This window comes from Pristis pectinata, chromosome 3 (genome assembly GCF_009764475.1).
Source record: "Pristis pectinata isolate sPriPec2 chromosome 3, sPriPec2.1.pri, whole genome shotgun sequence".
In the NCBI taxonomy this organism is placed as follows: domain Eukaryota; kingdom Metazoa; phylum Chordata; class Chondrichthyes; order Rhinopristiformes; family Pristidae; genus Pristis; species Pristis pectinata.
This window is the reverse complement of record NC_067407.1, coordinates 31,341,572-31,361,608: the sequence shown is the minus strand read 5'-3', so window position 1 is coordinate 31,361,608 and position 20,037 is coordinate 31,341,572. Positions and strand designations below refer to the sequence as shown.

General features: G+C 39.2%; 1 protein-coding gene across 6 annotated transcripts in view; it reads left to right on the top strand.

Annotated features, from left to right (window-relative positions):
* Window positions 1–20,037, top strand: part of osbpl9 (oxysterol binding protein-like 9) — a 127,248-nt gene that overhangs the window by 58,374 nt on the left and 48,837 nt on the right. For all 6 annotated transcript variants that reach the window (XM_052013141.1, XM_052013142.1, XM_052013139.1 and 3 more), the window contains 4 exons: window positions 7,316–7,411; window positions 12,927–12,974; window positions 17,412–17,441; window positions 17,574–17,624. In XM_052013141.1, the coding sequence (XP_051869101.1) occupies window positions 7,316–7,411; window positions 12,927–12,974; window positions 17,412–17,441; window positions 17,574–17,624 (225 nt within the window). The remainder of the gene's footprint in view (window positions 1–7,315; window positions 7,412–12,926; window positions 12,975–17,411; window positions 17,442–17,573; window positions 17,625–20,037) is intronic.

The window sequence follows — 20,037 nt, the reverse complement described above, 5'->3', positions numbered from 1 at the left end:
AGAGTGTCGTGACATTGAGACTCTGTGCATGAAGGATCTGACAGAGATGGTCCTTTCACCGGCAGCTAAATAAGGTTTTGATGCTTATCTAAAAGTTTTGCTCATCAGGCATTCCTCTAAATGATTGACAGTCCACTCATTGAACAATTTGACAGGTTCCACCATAAGGAATGTTTCGCAGCAACCTGGTTAGATCAATCCTTTGGGGCCAGATAGAATCTTAGTACATTGTAGCACTTGGTGTTTCAATACCCAGGGTTCATCCATACATTGATCCAGGCATTTACAAAAATAGCTATGAGGATGTGGACCATGTTGAATACATTTCCCCCACTCCATTTTCTCTGGAGATTTGTACATTGTGTTTCTGTGGTTACAGTCATTTTCATATTCCAGTGGAAGATTATTTGGATGACTGCTGCAGTGCATGCAAGAGGTATTGGCCACCTCTACACCATGCTTGGCAATACTGATTGCACTTTGCACCTGACTAGATTATTTTTTCCTACTCAGTGCTAATTTCTGGTTGACCTTGGCTATATTCTTCACCTGGTCCTTGATGCATGCCTGGTTCCTTTGAACTACATTCTAAATATCCTTAAGTAATCGGATCTGATGATACGGGGGGGGACAAAGGATTGGTCCAAGCTGACTACCAGCTCAGACATAACAGAGAGGAATGCAAAAAGGAAGGAGAGTTGCATCACTGATTAGGGAGAATATTACAGCAGTACTTAAAGGATATCATGGGGGGAATCATCCAATGGTCATATGGATAGAACCTGAGAATAAGAAAGGGGCAATCACTTTGATGGGGTTATACCATAGGTCTCCCAATAATTAGTGGAAATTCGAGGAACAGATATGTAAACAAATCACAGAAAGGTGTATGAGCAATAGGTATGGTAGTGGGGGAGATTTTAACTTTCGTAATATTGATTGAGATTGTCTTGATGCAAAGTTCTTGGACGGAGCGGAATTTGTTAAGTGCGTCTGAGAATTTTTTTTTTTAAAGACAATATTTAGATAGTCCTAACAGAGAGGGGCAGTGCTTGACCTTGTCTTACAAAATGAAACTGGGCAGGTGGTGCAAGTGCTGATGGGGGAACACTTTTGAAACAGTGCCCATAATTCTGTAAGTTTCAAGGTAATTATGGAAAGAGATATAGTTGGTCCTCAAGTTAAGGTTTTCAATTGGGAAAGGCTCATTTCAATAGCAAAAGTAGATTAGGAGCAGATGCTTGTGGGTAAAACAGCTGGCAAGTGGGAGTCTTTTAAAAGAGAGTTAGAGAGAGTTCAGGGCCAGTGTGTTCCAGCAAAAGTGAAAGGCAAAGGTGGCAAGATTAGGGAACCTTGGATGAAGAGGGACATTGGAGGTTTGATCAGGGGGAAAAAAGAGGAAGTATATGGCAGATATAGGCAACTATAATCGAGTGAGTCTCTTGAGGAATATAGTGTGTAGGAGAGCTTGAGAAAGAAATTTGGGCGAAAAGGGGCCATGAAATATCCTTGGCAAATAAGATTTCTTTTAGTCACATGTACATCGAAATACACAGTGAAATGCATCTTTTGCATAGTGTTCTGGGGGCAGCCTGCAAGTGTCACCACGCTTCTGGTGCCAACATAGCATGCCCACAACTTCCTAACCTGCATGTCTTTGGAACGTGGGAGGAAACCAGAGGAAACCCACCCAGACACAGGGAGAATATAAAAACTCCTTACAGACAGTGGCCTTACACTTAGAGACAGATTAAGGAGAATGCTATGATATTCTGTAAATATATCACGAAGAAGAGGATAGCCAGGGAGACCAAAGGGGATGGGTAACGTGGTTGAGGTCCTAAATGAGTGTTTCTTATCTGCATTCAGTCTACATTTTTCGCAGCCAATAAAAGGCGGTAGAGCAACCAATATAATCAAAGACCCCACACACCCCAGACGTTCTCTCTTCTGCCCCCCCCCCCCCCCCCCCCCCCCCCGAATCGGGCAGGAGATACAAAAGCCTGGGAGCATGTACCACCAGGCTCAAGGACAGGTTCTATCCTGCTATTATAAGGCTATTGAACCATCCCCAATATGATAAGCTGGACTCTTAACCTCACAATCTACCTCATTATGACCTTGCACCTTATTGTCTGCCTGCACAGCACTTCCTCTATAACTGTAGTGCTTTATTCTGCATACTGTTATTGTTTTCCCATGGGGAAAACAATAACAGTATGCAGAATAAAACATTACTGTTGTAATGAAATGATCAGTATGGATGACGTGCAAAACAAAGTTTTTCACTGTATGTTGGTACTTTTCCTGATGTGACAATAATAAACCAAACCAATAAACCAAGCCAATCACTAAGGAGAAGGATGTGGAAGATAGTGAATTCAGGGAGGAGTGTGTTGATAATCTGGAACAGGTCAGTATTGTGGAGGTGTTTGACATCATGGAATGCCAAAGGGTTGATAAATCTTCAGAACCAAATAAGATCTATCCCAGATTTTCACGGGAGGTAAGGGAGGAGATAGCTGAGGCTTGATGGATATTTTTGCATCTTAGCCACAGGTAAGGGGCCAGAAGACTGGAGGAAAACTAATGTTGTTCCTTTATTTAAGAAGAGCAGTGCTGGGTCATACATGTTCATAAGCCAAAGTGGAGTGATGAGAATGCAATGACTACTCTAAGGAGATAGCTGTAAATGTCTGGCATTCAGAAATGTGTAAACAAAAACAAAAAAAAAATTTCAACTTGCCCGTTGTAGTTTATTACCTCTTGGGTCTGCTATTACTTAAGCTTGAGTTGATGTGAATCATAATGGATTTTTATTCATTGAACCTAATTTGATTTCAACAAATATCTGAAAAATAAAAATTAAATGGGAATAGGAACGGAGACTGTGTAGATAGTACTTCCACTAAGCCACCACAAGACAGATCATTTGATTGGCCTCATTTTGTTCTGTAAAAATTCTGTGAATCTTACGACAAGAGTCTGAACTAATTCTCACAGTAACATTCAAATTGTGCATGTGACCAACCTAGCAGATGACTTTGCAGATTTCATTTATTGTCTTCATGTGAATTTGTGTTCGGCTGATTTATATCCTTGAATGAACATTAGTAAACTGAAGTATCTAGTTTGTTTCTAATTTGCTATCTTTAGTTTGGCTACCATATTGCTCTACGCTACAATTGGAGAATACTTCAGTTAACTTGCTCAGTTGCAAAGCACTTTGGAACACTGTGTTTGTGAAAAATGCTATATAAATGCATGTCTCACTTTATATGAAGAGTATGATTTTCAGCTGGTTGATGCAAATTATGCTGTCAATAATACTTTGTACTGAGTTATAAAGGAGCATTCTGCAAGTGCATTTTAAGTGAATATGTAGAACTGTGTTCTAAGTTAACAGGTTTGACTTTTAAAAACAAGTTTTAAGATCAACGGAGTACTATTTCAGGATGTATTTGCCTGAATTGGACTCTCCCAATGCAAAGACTAACATCATGAGTCAGTCTGCTGGTGTTGATCTTGCCGCTCTTGCTTTAATTGCATCTGCAAGCTAGTATCTGCATATACTAAGACTGAATTATTATATTACCTTTTGTATCAGTTCACACAAAGCCGAAGTACAAATAGTAATATAACTGTAGTATAAAGAATAATTTAACAGAATTTTCTCATTTGTTAACAAATCTGTTGGTTTATCACATTGTATAACATGCTTATGCTGTGTTAAATAAGAGTTCTTATTTTTATAAAAATTTCTACATTTGTCAGTCCTCTTTTTAATGCATTGGAGCAGATCTTTTGCACCAGTGCCAGCACTTATATCAAGACATGTCACTGTTTCTCAGCAGAGAAGTGATATCCTCTGCTGGCATGGGCTTAAGCCAAAAAAGGGCATCCTCCATCCTGCTGGAGAAACAAAGGACTGCAGATGCTGGAATCTAGATGAAAAATATGATGATGCTGGAGGAACTCAGCAGGCCAGACAGCATCTGTGGAGAAAAGCAGGCAGTCAACGTTTTGGGTCAGGACCCTTCTGCAGGACTGCAGATGGGAAAGGGGGAAGCCCAATATATAGGAGGGAAAAGCAGAGCAGTGATAGGTGGACAAAAGAGGGGAGGCGGGGTGCGCACAGGGTAGAGATGCAGGTATGAGATAATGTTACGGACTCGGTGAAAGTCCCTTTAAGATAGAATGACTGTGTGTGTGGCGTGCTTACGTAAGTAGAAGATAAAGGACGTAATGACGTTGTTGAAGAGGTCACTCGAAGTCGAAGGGAGAGAGAGAGACACTAGCCTGCTAGTTTTCTCTATCGATGGATGAGAAACAATAACTGTGTCTGCGATTGAAATCCATTGCTGGAAATTGGAAGTAATCCGGTGGAGTTCACTCTGTTGCTGACCTGTAGAAGGAAACAGGTATTTGTGTGGATGACCACGATTCGGATGCTTTTCGAGGTGAGGATGTCACTACCGAGTAAACACTGAAGTGTCGTTTGGGTTCCATCGTGGAACATTTGGATTTCATAATTACTCTCTCCATGTTCTCTACATCTACATTTTATCTTCAGACAACGGTGGTTGTTGAAGAAGCCTTTGCTCGTGTTTCACCTTATGGCTTGCGGAACGGAACTTTAAGAACCATTCCTGGACTTGGAGTTTGGGACTTTGCCACACACACGAAAAGTTTAGTTTTTGGGGTTAATGTTCAAGGTTTAACATTTTTGAATTCTAACATACTAACATTTTTACTTTTATTTTTCTTATTATCATAAGTAGTGATTAATAAAATAGTTTTTAACACTGAATCATGACTCAGTGTGTTTCTTTTGTTGCTGGTTTGTAACAATAGTGATAGGCAGGTGCGAGGGAGGAGGGGAGAGCAGATCCACAGGGGGATGAGTCAAAGGTAAGGAGAGAAAGGGGGTAGTAAAAAAAAAGGGAGAAAGGGAAGAAGAGAAGAAGCATGGTGGGGGGTGGGGTTGTGGAAAGGGGGGTGGGGATTACTTAAAATGGAAGAATTCAGTGTTCATGCTGTTAGGCTGCAAGTTTCCAAGATGGAAAATGAGGTGCTGTTCCTCCAGTTTGCGCTTGGAATTCCCTTGGCAGTGGAGGAGGCGGAAGACTGACATATCAGTGATAGTGTGGGAGGGGGAGTTGAAGTTACTGGCAATGGGGAGACCTGCTGCCCTACCCTGCACCAATGGCACAGGATGAACTTTCAGAAGCTCCCAGTTTACATTTAAAAAAAAGGGAGCAACCAGCTGTCATGTGAATGTTTGAATGTTTTTTAGGTGTGTGTGTGCTTTAGACTTCCTGATTTCAATTTGGTATTTAACATTTTTTGTTTCACTTTTTGTTGGTGCAGAACTGGTGGGTCGAAGAGCCTGTTCCTGTGTTGTATGTTCTGGTTGACAGGCCCTAGCTGACTTTTCATGTTTGTCAGACATTCACAAATATTCAGTGATATTAATGGCTTTGACAACTCCTGAGCCTTTGGATCGGGGCGTTACCAACTGTCAAAGCTGTTCTGTGAGTGCAGTCATGTGATGACAGCTCCTACAGTGCACTCTGCCATGTCCAGCAGAAGACTGCTCTTAGAGCCATGCAGATGTGCCCTGTAGACTGATTTATTTTGAGAAAATTAAGAGCAGATTTGTGTTAATTGGCCTGTTGCATGATATTTAAAGTATTATAACAAAAGTAATTGTTTCTCCTAAACGCTGGTTTTAACATCTTTGGGAAGTGGAAGAGTTAATTTTTTTTTTAGTTTTTGGTTTGGTAAAACAATTATTTTGTGGTGGAACAGAAGAACTTGGGTAATAGAAGCACATGAAGGCCACAGATCCTTTAGGCTTGCTGTAACATTCAAATGATTGTGACTGATCTGTGCCTTTTTCTTTGATTTCCATATCCCTCAATTTGTTTAACCTCCCAAAATCTGTCAATCTAAATCTTATTATACTTGATGTCTGAGCATCTCTGAGATAGAGAATTCCAAAGGGTTGCAATGGTAAGGAATTTAGAAGCACCTCAGAAATTAGTACAGGTGACCCCCCCCCCCCCCAATGTTACTGGGGGTGGGTTGCATTCTTAGGAAAGGATCCGTATCATGATTTTCTGTAACATGAAGCCATGTCAACTGCGCATGTGTTAAATGCAAGTTGAAAAAAAAATTGTTGATTTTATTTGTTTTTTTCCCCACACAATTTCTGCATGAGTGTATTTTATGCTGTATCTCAAATTTTTGGGTAGTGATTTGTGAATTCTGTAAGGGCAAATTTCCATAATCTGAATAGCTGTAACATGGGGGTTGCCTGTAGGTTGTGCTGGAGATCAAAATAAAGTCTGAATTCCACAGTATTCATTAATTTCACTGATATTTCACATAAAGGAATGTCATAATTATAACATTTGTATTGTACTTAGCTGCTTTAGTTGCAAGCTATGAGTTGAAGTGAAACTGCACCAAATCTATCACTCAGATTATCACATGTCGATTAATTGTTGGCCTTTGCCAATTTTCTCTTCTCTGGTCCATCAGAGATGAATCCCACAGCTTTGAGAATGTACCAGGGGAGAAAAAATTGTTGGCTGATAGTAGCAATGCAGCTCAGTGGCACAGCAGTTAGTACTGCTGCTTCATGGCTTCAGTGACTCTGGTTCAATCCTGACCTTGGGTTATCTGTTTTTGAGTTTTCACATTTTCCCTCTGGATGCAAGAGTTTCCATTGTGCACTTCGGTTTCCTTGCGCATCCCTAATATGTGCTTGTAAGTTAATTGGTGACTGTAAATTATTCCTCATTATGGGTAATTGGCAAAAAGAATCAAAGGTGGAGTGTGGGGACTGATGGGTAGAGTGTACATTGCAGGGTTACAAGGAAATAACTGGGATTGTGCTGCTGGGAGCCAGTATGGATGGTCTCCCTATGCTATAATAAGTAAGCAAGCAGCTAATAGCAATTTGATAGATATTATTAAGAGTTGAAAAGCTGGAAAGGTTCTGGTTTTACCAACCTATTAATAAAATATGTCAATTATATTGATGCAAGACTGTTTATAAAAAAAAAACACAGGTGTTAAGCAGCAGTATATCCATTACTGATGTAATTTCCAGTTTTGAGTATCTCCTTGATCAGGTCGGCATGGACTAGATGGGCCAAATGGCCTGTTTCTTTGCTGTCGTACTCTGACTGTAATTTGTGTGAAAGGATGTGATGTGGAGGTAATGATACTAAAGGACTTCAAAGTTCAATGTTTTCTTCTAATAACCATAAGATGCCTCACTGCTTACTGTAACCATTTTTTATAGGGTACTGAAACGGGATTTGTTCCAAGTGTTCAAGATTTTGACAAGAAGCTTGCTGAAGCTGATGCCTATTTACAGATTTTAATTGATCAACTGAAGGTAATTGAATCTAATTTATTCTGTAACCTATGAAAAATTATGCACATTCGCCAAAAAGACCAACGTGATTACATGTAAGGCATAATGGTTTAACTATTCTTGGCAATTTGATCGGCAAGGACAAAATTTCACAGGCAGAATTGGAAATCGGCCAAATCAATTTCCTCACAATTTTACCATAATTAGCCCCAGAAGTTTTTGTTAAAGTTGAAGACTATAAACCACCTCTGCTCTGAACTCCACATGAAATAACGTGAATGTAATCGATCACTATTTCAGTTATGACCTGGTTATTAGCACTCTATCCTCCTCAACAGAAGCCTCTCATTCCAGAGACCTAAACAAGTGAGGTTGGACACCAGCACATGGGCAATATTGCACTGCAAAAGGTGCAGTCTTCTGCTTTCTCAAGTGGATGTAAATTATTCCAGAACACTACTTTGAAGACCAGCAGGGTTGTTGTGCTGGCATATGTTTGTCTTTTAACCAATGTCACAAAACATATAGTTGATTTGTATTGAATCTTGCTATGCACGATTTGGCCAACTCATTTCCTACTTCACAACAGTTCTGCATTTTAAAAGCACTTGACAGGTTATAAAGCTTTTTGAAATATCCTGAGATCACGTGAGGTGACTTTCTTCTTTTTTCCTTCTCCCTACTCCCCTTTCCTTTTCTCTAACTTTCTTCCAAAGCTCATTGGTGGCATCCACCCTATTTTTAAGCCAAAGTACACTTTTTTGTGGCTCAGTTGTTGGGAATGATTTGCAACACCCCAATGGTAATAGAAACTTTTAAGTATTCAAATATACTTTCTCATTATTGACCCCAATGATTGAGTTAATTTCCCAAACACTGTTTCTACCCTTTCCTAAAAGAAAAGTCAAAAGCAGCATGACTTTCCATTTGGATTAAGATTCATCTCCTTAGTATGAACATGTAAGCAATATTCTAATGTGTTTTCTAAGTAAATGTGGGGCATTCAGCAAAAGGAGTTGACACCATGTGACTATCAGGTGAAGTGAGGTAATGTGGAAGATAATTGGACCAGAGTAGATGGGCATAGGTTGACATACTGTGGTTTTGCGCACAGTGAAGATCAGGTGCAGGATTCATGTAAAGCAGTGTTAGAAGGCCTTGTAATAGTGAAATACACATAAATGGATCTTTGACTTACCATGTCCAAGCTGCCCAATATTACCTATCTACATTAAAGCCATTGACCAACATTAGGTCCATACCCTTCTGTGAATTGGTGATTCAATGCTTGCCTTGATGATGCTTAAATGTTGTGAAAATATCTGCCTCCACCATGTCTTCAGGCAGTACATTCCAGACTCCAACCACCCTTTGTGAAAAAATTCCCTCTCAGATCTCCTCTAAGCCTACTGCCTCTCACCTTAAACCTATGCCCTCTTGTCTGAGATACCCCCACTATAGGGTAGCTCGTAAGAATCTTCTTCCACGTGCCCCCCACCCACCTCCAATCTAACCCTCTCAAAATTTTATATACATAGTCTGAGTTGTACAGCACAGAAACAGGCCCTTCAGCCCAACTCATGCATACTGGCTGTGATATCTATCTATGCTAATCCTAATTGCCGCTTTAAGCCTGTATCCCTCTACTTCTTTCCTATCCGGGTACCTATTCAAAGTCTTTTTAAAAGCTGTAATTGTATCTGCCTCTATCACCTCTTCAGGCATCATGTATCCCTATCAGCTCACCCCTCAGTCTCCTCCACTTGAGGAATAAGAAACCCAGCCTATCCAGTCTCCCCTTGCCCACCTTGCAATTGTCAGGAGTGACTTACATTTGTCATTGTTCTGCCCAACTTTCCAGCTGATCTATATCACGCTGTAATAAAATAAAAACAGAAAATGCTGGAAATAGTGGGTCAGGCTGCATCTGCGGGGAGAAAAACAGTTAATGATTCAAGTTGAAGACCCTTTGTCAAAACTGGGAAGAAGAGAAAAGAAGCTCGGTAAACTGTGGGGTGGACGAGCTGTTGGTGTAGGGATGTGTCTGATAGGGTAAAACCAGAATTACCATGGGGATACTGTGAAAACAAGATTATTTGGTTAATGTGCAAATGGAAACAGTTAGAGGATGAGAACATGGACAATAGATTGTTGGAGTTGTGAAGTGCAGAGCAGGAAGACATGCCCAGCAGGTCAGACTGGATGTGCCCTCCACTTCCAGGGGGGCAAAAAGCAGAAAGTAAACAAACAAGCTGAGCCATTATTACAGATGGACTAGTGATACAGACAGAGTAATCAAGTTACCTGAAGTTATAGAATTCAGTATTAAGTCCAGAAGGCTGCAACGTGCCCAGGTGGAAGATGAGGTGCTGTTCCTCGAGCTTGCATTGGGTCTCATTGTAACAGTAGGGGAGACCACAGATTGATAGTTCAGAGTGGGATAGAGAATTAAAATGGCAGAAAACGAGAAGCTCAAGATTGCCCAATCACCCAAACTGTGTTTGGTTTCTTCAAAGTAGAGGTGACCACATTGTGAACACCAGATACAGTACACTAGATTGAAAGAAGTGCAAGTGAATCGCTGCTTCACCTGGAAAGACTATTTGGGTCCCTGGATGGTGGGGAGGGAAGGAATGACAAGACAAGGGTTGTATTCCCGGCAGTTGCAAAGGAAAGTGCCCTAAGAAGGGGGATGATTTGTAGGAAGAGTGGACTAGGCAATCATAAAGAAAATGGTCCTTCTGTAATGCTGAAAGTAGAGGAGAGGGGAAGATGTGTCTGGTGCTAGAACCTCTTTGAAGGCAGCAGAAATTGCAGAGAATTTTCAGTTGAATGTGGAGGCTGGTTTGGTGCAAGCAGAGGACCAGGAGAACTTTATCCTTGTTCTGTCCTGGAAGAGAGGGAGTGAAAATAGAGGCACAGGAAATGGATAAAATGTGGTCAAGGTTTATTGTTAACAATGGTAGAGAGGGCAGTGACAGACCCATGACCACCACATAGGGACTTAAACAGCCCTTCCAAGTGAGGCAGAGATTCACTTATACCTCCAACTTGAGATCAAGTGTAGAATAGGTGATCTTTTTGCAGTGCACCTGTGCTCACGATGGCCATCTTGAGTTACTGATGGCATGTCATTTCAACTCCCCTTCTCATTCCCACACTGACCTCTCTGCCTTTGGCCTTCTCCACTGCCATAGCGAGGCCAAATGCAAACTAGAAGAACAGCACCTCACTATTCTGCTTGGGTAGCCTACAACCCAATGGTATGAATGGTGGATTTTCCATTTTCAGGTAACTCATTCCCCCGTGTTCCTTTCCTACTTGTACCAGTCCACCCCGGGTCTCTGTTCACCTTTTCCATCCCTACCCCTACCCTCGTTACCAAGACGCATCACCCTCTCCACCTGGTTCCATCTGTCCTTTGTCTCTCCCTTATCAGGTTCCACCTATCACCCACCGGCCTTTGTCTCCACCTTTCCTTTCCCCTCCCCCACCTGGCTTCATCTCCAATCCCCTCCCCGACCTCATCTAGTTACACCTATCACCTACCTGCCTCTGTCCCTCCCCCCTCACTTCTACATACCGGCTATCTTCCCTCTACATTCTCAGTCCTGTTGCAGGGTCTCGACCTGAAATGTCGACCATCCCTTTGCCTCCACGAATGCTGCTTGACCCACTGAGTTCTTCCAGTAGTTTATTTCTTGCTTGGGACGAAAAGTAGTCACAATAGCTGTTGAAGTCGGGTAAGCTTGTAATGGATATTAGTAGCTACCCTAACTTCTGAGATAAAGACACCGAGATCCAGAAAAGGAAGGGAAGAGTCAGATTATGTGAAGGTGAGAGCTGCCTAGAATCCATTAGGAGAGAGAAGATTCATAGAACAGAAGATGAAAGTTATAATACAGGTGACCCCTGCATTACAACTGTTCAGTTTACAGAATTTCACCCTTATTACAGAATTCATAAGTTGCTGCCCAAAAATTTGATGTACGAAATAAAATTTGCTCTCACAGAATTTGTGAGAGGGGTGAGGTGAAGTAAATGAATTAACACAACATTTGTGTTTTTATTCAACTCGTTTTTCTTGCCGCATGTACATTTTGGAAAATCATGAAATGGACTGCTTTCTAGGAACGCAGCTCCCCTGTAACGTGAGGAACACCTGTAGACAATCAGGACATTTTGTGATTTCTCTATCCTTTGATTTATCTTTATTCCCCTTAGGGCTTCTCATTGTCAGTATTTATTTGTCTTTGTTCTATTCAAAATCCTCAAAAATGGAAATCCTAATTGTGTGCTTGTGTGTACAGAATCAATTAAATTCTCTTTTGCTTGAATGTTTTAGGATTTATTATTGTGCAATTATTAAATGTTTTATCACAACCAAAATTTGGTCTCAATTTATGGATAAATTTGGTAATGTTACTTTGAAATAAGTAATACTTTACATAATGTCCTTGCTCAATATGTTGTGTCTAGTTATGTAAGTGGTTCAAAAAAATTCAGAAAACATTTAAAGTGAATTGCATCAGCCTAAAGATGAGATTTTTTCCCCAATCAAATAATAATCGCTCCATATAATATGGCTGTTTCTATACATCAACAACACGACACTTAATATTAGAGAGGACCATCTCATAACCATCTGCAAGATCATAAAGCACTGCTTCTGTCCTGCCACCAGCTTGCAACTCTCTGCCTCTGACCTCTTATGGATTCATTGTGGCTTGCCTGCAGGAACCCATCTGGCTAATCCCCTGTATTTCTAGCCTCCTACTCAACCACCAGCAATTTTCTTTTGCTATTTCTCTCCCTCATTTTGCACCATCAAGCTCCAGCTTCAGCCACTCTGTCTACTCATAGGTCATTGATAACACCGTCATTGTTTAGAATATGTCCTTTAACTGGTCATGTGTAATGTCACAGGAAGTTAATTTGTGTCCCAACTTTTAAACATTATTCATTTCTGTTCCACATTAAATTTGTTATGTTGTGATTACATCCATTGGATTGGAGGTAATGCAGCAGGACTATTGTCAGTAGGGTGCATTAACAATTTGTAAAGGTAATATAATTCTTAAAAATAGGGATTTATAATCAAAAAAGCTTTAGTGGAGCAAAAAACAAAGCAAGAGAAAATACATGAACAATAAACAAATTTGTTTTTAATGTTAGTCTAGATACAAAGATATCTCACATTGCTGGTATCCTGTTGAGCTTAGTTTTTATCATTTATATTAATCCGGTTTATCTTATTTTTCATTGGTCAAAGATAGAAAACATAATTATAGTATAAACACACCAAATTTTGTTTGGCTTGATTTTGTTTTTGCATCCAAACTTTGTTCTACTGCTACCAAATTTGGGGGGGGGGGGGGGGGGGGGGGCGGGAAATTGCTCAAAGAAAGAGTGATTCTGAATTAGAATAGTTATTAAGATCTGGTCCATGTTGAAGTATCTTGAATAAAGATTTGCACTACACCTGTGTCGATAACTTCTGTTGGAATTGCTTGTGCTTTTCTTTCCACACTTCCAGTTGTTTGATGAAAAAGTCAAGACTTGTAATGATGATGAGCAGAGAAGGGTAAGTTCTCATTTATCAATAACTCATAACTCAAATGATTTGCAAATTAGCAGCAAGATTTGATATCCAATATGATTTCTTAAATTCAAAAACAAATATAGAATGCTTTCCTTTAGACAGTGATTTTTCAGGCTAATGATCTCAATTTGAAATGTTAATGAGAAACTAAATGTCAACCAAATCAGGAAGGGAAAATACTCAGCAAGTCAGCAGCTTCAGGAAGGGGAACATATTTTTACAGCAGTTTTGGGGGTAGTTAGCTTCACTAAACCTATAAAAGGATGAGAGGGAAATGCCTACTTGTCTACATTTTCTTTCAAAATATTTTTATATTTTTTCTGAAGAATAAATATTTGAACAATGTGATAAACTTAAAAGCAAATTCAACTTAATTTTCATTTCCACAAAAACTAATGTTATTATTTTAAATAATTTATTTATAATCTAATTTTTCTGCCAGTTTCACCTTTCCTCTACTGTCATTATTTGACTGACTTCTGGATTATGGTTACAAAGACACAAAGTGCTCTCTGTACTTTATCCTACTGCAGTTCTCATAAGGTTGCTTCACTTGAGACCAATGAAACCAGCACAGCCCAGGGATTTAACTCATCCTTGTTTTTGTAGCCCACTGAATCCTTCTGAGAACATGCTTTCCATAACTTATCAGGATTTATGATGGAATCTGCCGCATATGCAGACTTTTTCATTGTACATGTGGTACAAAACACTTCCAAATGAAAAGTGGCATTTTTATTTAAACATTCTGTTTCTGTATATAACTGACAATTTAGAAATTGATACTGTAAACTGTATATATGTTAGCACCTATTGACTGTTGAGCCACCTTTTATTAACCAAAATATTTATTTTCTGGTAGGAGTGTAAGAGTATTCAGTGTGTGGCTACTATGGAAATCAGGAATGCCAGAAATTTTCTTAAACTACTTCAACATTTGTTTTGGATCCCCTGCAATAATTTAATGTTCACATCACAGCACCAGTAGTTGCATTTAATTAATGACTGCTTGGAAAGGTCTTTCTTTAAAATGTTCAATTATTTTTGATTTTCATCAATGTCTTGCCTTCAACCAAATATCCATTACATCACCACCACAGCGTAGCTACACACCTGCCTCAGCTCATCAGTTGTTCAAACCCTTAACTGTGCTACTTTTACTTCTAATTTTTGTTCTTCTGGAAGTCCTTCCATTTTCCACCCTATGTAAACTTAGATTCATCCAAAATTCTACTGTCTGCAGTGAATGCCATTCAACCATCACTCCTGTGCTTGTTGACTTACATTGCCAGATCTAGTAAAGCTTTTTTTTCTAAAACATCACTCTAGAACCCTTCTAGCCTTTTCAGATTTTTGTACTCCAATTCTGGCTTCGCTTGGATCCCTTTATTTTAATTTAAGCACTATTTTGTCTCCCCTAGTTTATGAATGAAATCAAGGGACTGAGTGTATTGTAGCTATGTTTGCAGATAATACAAACGTGGGAAAGCAAGTTGTGAAGATGAAGTGGAGTGTTTGCAAAGGATGTATAGGTTAAACATTGGGTGAAACTTTGAAAGTGGAGCATGATATTGGGAAATTAGAGATCATCCAATTTGTTGAGAAATAATGGGAAAAGCAGTATTGCAGTACAAAGGGATCTGGTGTCTTTGTACATGAAGTAAGCATGCAAGTAGTTAAGACCACAAATGGAATGTTGGCCTTAATTTGCAAAGGGGAGAGGGTATAAAAGTAAGGAATTCTTGCCCCCTCTGTACATCTCAGCTGGAGGACTGCGATGGTTCTGATCTCCTTATTTAAGGAGAGAAGTAGTTGCATTGGAGATAGTTCAGTGAAGATTCACAAGCTTGATTCCTGGGGTGAAGGAGTTGTCTTCTGATGAATAGTTGACCCTATATTCATAGAAATTTTGAAGAATGAAAGATTGGTATTGGTTTATTATTGTCACTTGTACCAAGGTACAGTGGAAAAAAAACTTGTCTTGCATACCATTCATACAGATCAATTCATTACACAGTATATTGAGGTAATACAGGGTAAAAACAATAACAGAATACAGAGTAAAGTGTCACAGCTACAGGGAAGTGTATTGCAGGTAGACAATTAGTGGTAAGGTCATAACAAGGTAGATTGTGAGGTCAAGAGTCCATCTGGTCATACAACGGAACAGTTCAATAGTCTTATCACAGTGAGATAGAAGCTGTCCTTGAGGCTGGTGGTATGTGCCCTCAGGCTCCTGTACCCTCTGTCTGATGGGAGAAGGGAGAAGAAAGAATGACCCAGGTGGGTGGGGTCTCTGATTATGCTGGCTGCTTCACCAAGGCAGCGAGGGGTATAGACAGAGTCCATGGAGGGGAGGCTGGTTTCCATGATGTGCTAGGCTATGTCCACAACTCTGCAGTTTCTTGTGGTCCTGGGCAGAGCAGTTGCCATACCAAGCTGTGATGCATCCAGGTAGGATGCTTTCTATGGTGCCTTGATAAAAGTTGGTGAGTATCAAAGGATCTATGCCAAATTTCTTCAGTCTCCTGAGGAAGTAGAGGCGCTGATGAGCTTTCTTGGCCGTGGCGTCAACGTGGTTGGACCAGGACAGGATATTGGTGATGTTCACTCCTAGGAACTTGAAGGTCTCAACCCTCTTGACCTAGGCACCATTGATGTAGAGAGGTGCATGTACACCACCCCCTTTCCTGAAGTCAATGACCAGCTCTTTTGTTTTGCTGATATTGAGGGAAAGGTCGTTGTTGTGACACCATGTCACCAAGCTCTCTAAGATTGTCTTTACTGAGATGTATAAGATTTTCAGCTGATTTTACAAGATAGATGCTGAGAGAAATGAAAACTGAAAATACTGAAATTTCATGGCAGAGCAGGCAACACTTGTATAGAGAGAGAGAGAGTTGGATTTGATGATCAAAGATCAATAGACCTCATCGATATTAAAGAATATAGGGTTAGTAGGAAAGTGCTGCTGAGCTAAGAGATTAACCAGGAACTGTATGGTGACGTAGACATCAGGCTGGATGGCTTACTCCTGTTTTGATTTCTTGTGTTCTTTCATCAGTGCATACTGGCAGATAGATCATCTGCAGTTAACGAGCCTTCACCACCCTCCCTCCGCCAATGCCAACACAATTTGCATCTTTCAGTTCTTTTTGGTTTCCACCCTATCACAGACACTCCTTTTGTTCCCTCCACAGCTCCCCATTCTCTGTAACCAAAAAGCATGCTTTTCTTCTAACCTTTCCTTGTTCTAAAGAAAGGTCATTAACCCTGTTTCTCTCTCTACAGATCAGGCCTACTTGAATACTCGAACGTTTTGATTTCTTTTTTCCCTCAGATTCCCAGTATCAGCAGTTAGCAGTTTGTTGCTTTTTTGAGAAATCAAGAGGTTAATTTTCCTCATGGGGGAAATCTATAGTTATGAAGCACAGTATCAGAAACTTGTATTGAGGAGAATTTTTTTCCTTGAGGTTCATAAATCTTGAGCATTCTTACTCCCATAGAGCTATGATGGCTGAATCATTCATTATCTTCAAGGCCATTGGAGACTATTTTCGATCTATAGGGGAATTGAGGATTGTTGGAACTGCTAGGAAAATGGAACTGAAGCCAAGACCTTGTTGCATGGCAGTGCAAGCTCAGGGGGGGCCAGTTGTCCTCCTGCTCCTATTATACTGCACAATTGGCAGCTGTACTTGTAACATCCTAGACTCTGGAATTTCCTTCCTAAAGCCTTTTGCCTCCCTTCTTTAAGATGGTCGTCTGTCCTTCTGTAATTATCTTTGGCTAGGTGTCAAGAAAGATCAGTACGCCCACAGTAAGTTGCACATTATATATGCCTAGATCACTGCCGATCAATAACAGTAATACTTATGGGTTTAGAAAAGCATATACCCCCATCAATTCTGAATGTGTTGTACTTAGGATGAGATTTCATCGAACCAAGGTGAGCAAGTATAAATCATTCCCTATTTTAAACTTCATGCCGGGCTACCATTACAGACTATTGATTGAACTCGTAGAATTCTCTGATCTGCATGACTAGGAACCAATCAAGCTGCTGATGGGGTTTCACTGCTGAACCATTGGTAGATTATGTTCTAAAACTCCCAAGTACTAGTGCTTATGTAGTTTCCCATGGTTTCTTAAAGGAAAAGAAATACTACTGTGTTTCTGACAAGTTTTTGTTTTCTTTTGAATATGATTGGTTAACCCCTATACTGAATTATTCCATATAACAAGCAGTGAAAAGTTCCACTTTGACTACTCTTTGCATTTGGTCTAATACTTGAAGCTATTGTTTGTTCAATGTTTTGGTACTTGTAAAGTTGAGTTTAATTTGAAATATTTTACATTAGTGCTTTGTAATTGGGAAATAATTTTTAAGGAAACCTGTTTGCTATCTTTTGTTTCCAGAAAGTTGAAAGTCTCAAGGAAGTAACAAATGTAAGTGTATCTCTGTGGTTTTTATTGACTAATTGGCTAATTAAAGTTAATTAAGTACAGTTAAATGTTGTATTAAAGTGTGAAAAATACTTTTGATCATTGCCGGTGGTGCAATTTTTTTTATTTTTGCAGAGCATGGTTGAATCTATTAAACACTGTATAGTGTTGCTGCAGATTGCCAAGGTAAGTTGGCAGCCAACATCATAATTACTTTTTGTACTTTGCTTTTTAACATCTGGCTGAGTGCACCAAGACTTTATTTGTGAAATGTTTTTCAATAATTATTGGAACAACATTGTTATATTATTTGTCAAATCATCATTATGAAAATTGCTACAGCAGGGGAACTTGCAAATATTTGTTCAGTAATGGGTCAGTTTTTGCATAACTGCAACCTACTTTTAAAATGTTTATAGATCAAATTAACATCAAATTAAATATGGTTTGTAATCTTGTGGATATTGTAATGTTTATTTACAAAGTATTTTGAATTGTTTGGTTTATGCAGGGGCCTACATGATTGGTGGTGACAATGATAAATAAGCATTACATGAATGCAACTTTGTTCAATTCTGTGATGTTATTGGCCCAGAGTTTGTGGTTATTGGTGAAACATTTTCACTTGGTGCTGATCTCAAAGAAAACTATGCACAAAGATCTAGCAGTCCCTGTAGAATATGGATTTCACCTTTGCTGTAAGACATTAGCTTTAGGGGATCTCTAGTGTCTAGCAACTATTAAGTTGCAAAGTAGCCTAAGATGAGCTAAGAATTCTTAGACTGCAAGCCCAGAAGTGGAAATCAGTTTTTAACTATTTTTAAAAATATCTTTCAAATCACAGAATAAAGATTGGAACACTCAAATGATTGGTAGAAAGTGAAATATCATCAAGATACTTTTTTTTAAAAAAAAGCAAACACTGAAGATATGGAATTTTAAAATATGCAGGAATACTCATCCAAAAAATTTTTTTTGACAAAGCCAAAGATATTGTTATGCAATAATAATGACTGGATGCATCATTTTTAAAAACTCACCTGTGTCTCTTGTAACAAACCAATAAAAGTTCTTTATTTCCTCCTCCTATTTTGAGCTCCAAATGAAAAAGGAAACAGATACACCAGGTCAGGGCAGTTGGGAGGGATTTTAAGGAACTGTGTAGCTACTTTCAGCTGCTGTTAGAACATTGTTTTGTTTTGCTATGCAGTGCCAAGTTCATGACAAGACATTATCCTGGGGTGAGAGAGACAGCTTTGCCGGAAACCCTGACTTCCAAATGTATTCTTTATAAATAGAAAATTCAGTGCTGTTGATAAAGTATACTTTATATTGGTGGCATTAGTACTGTTGCCTCAAAGCTCCAGGGACCCAGGTCGATTCAGACCTTGGGAGCTGTCTGTGTGGAGGTTGCACATTCTCCCTGTGACCGCATAGGTTTCCTCTGTATGCTTCGATTTCCTTTTACATCCCAAAGTCATGCTGGTAGACAACTAAGTTAGTGTTGGTTAAAGGCAAATAAAAGGAGAGTTGAGTTGATGGCTGTGTACGATTGACAATTAGGTTACAGAACTGCCTATGTCATTCTAAGTTATAATAAGTAATTCCAAATAGTTTAATTCCCATATTTGGTAAGTCATCTCCTTATATTGCTTGATATTTACTTTGCTTTGTTGTTTGATAATTGACACCAAACAATTGTCCATAAATTTGACCATGAAAGCCATTACTTGTAGGGTTTAAATTCATTTAATCACCAAGCTATAAGGTTTTTAATCATGTTTGTATGATTTGACTTATTTTGAGTTTAAGAGCAATTTTCCTGCATGACCTTTTTCCTCTCCATCAATCTCTTCAGCTTTTTTTTGTCAGTTCTGGATGTTTGATTAAATAAAGCTTCACTCAAATTGTAGCATAAATTAAAGCTTTTGCATTTACATCATTGAGATAAAGTATTTGTTTTTCAAAACATTGCATGACTGTAATCAATCAGTTTGAAATCTTGATTAACTCATGCTACTTTTCAATGCATTAAACTGGTTATGGATATAATAAGGCAGGAACGGCAATGAATTATTGCTGTTAATATGCATGTTTTAAAGCTGACACCCAGTAGTTCCATTTGGTTTAAATAATCAACACTTAAGTTCCATAAATTTTACATTCACTTATCTGAATGACGTTGGTATTTAGGTTTTTCTGTTTCTTACAACTGCCAAATTCTGTGATTTGTCAGGAGGTTGCTGTTTCGTGCAGCATCATGGGGATTCTTTCGATTCAAGTGATTAGAAATTATGTTGAGACCTTTCCAAGATGCAGTATCCAGTCAAAGAAGATTGCACTTCTAGTTTGTATCATCTCAATAGCTGCATTTTCTTTCTTGTGCTTATTTAATAGCATCTTGTTCTCTTCAACTGCTATTTCCTTCCCCAAAAAGTGCATAGTTCAGAGGATAAACTGTTTTTGAACCATGATGGCATCTGGTTTTGATGTTGTGATGTAGAAGTTTTAAATTGATACTTTGTGGAAGCAAAGATTTGTCCTCCTTTCATCGCGTGGCTGAGTTCGGCTAATGTGGGGAATCGCATACTAACTGATA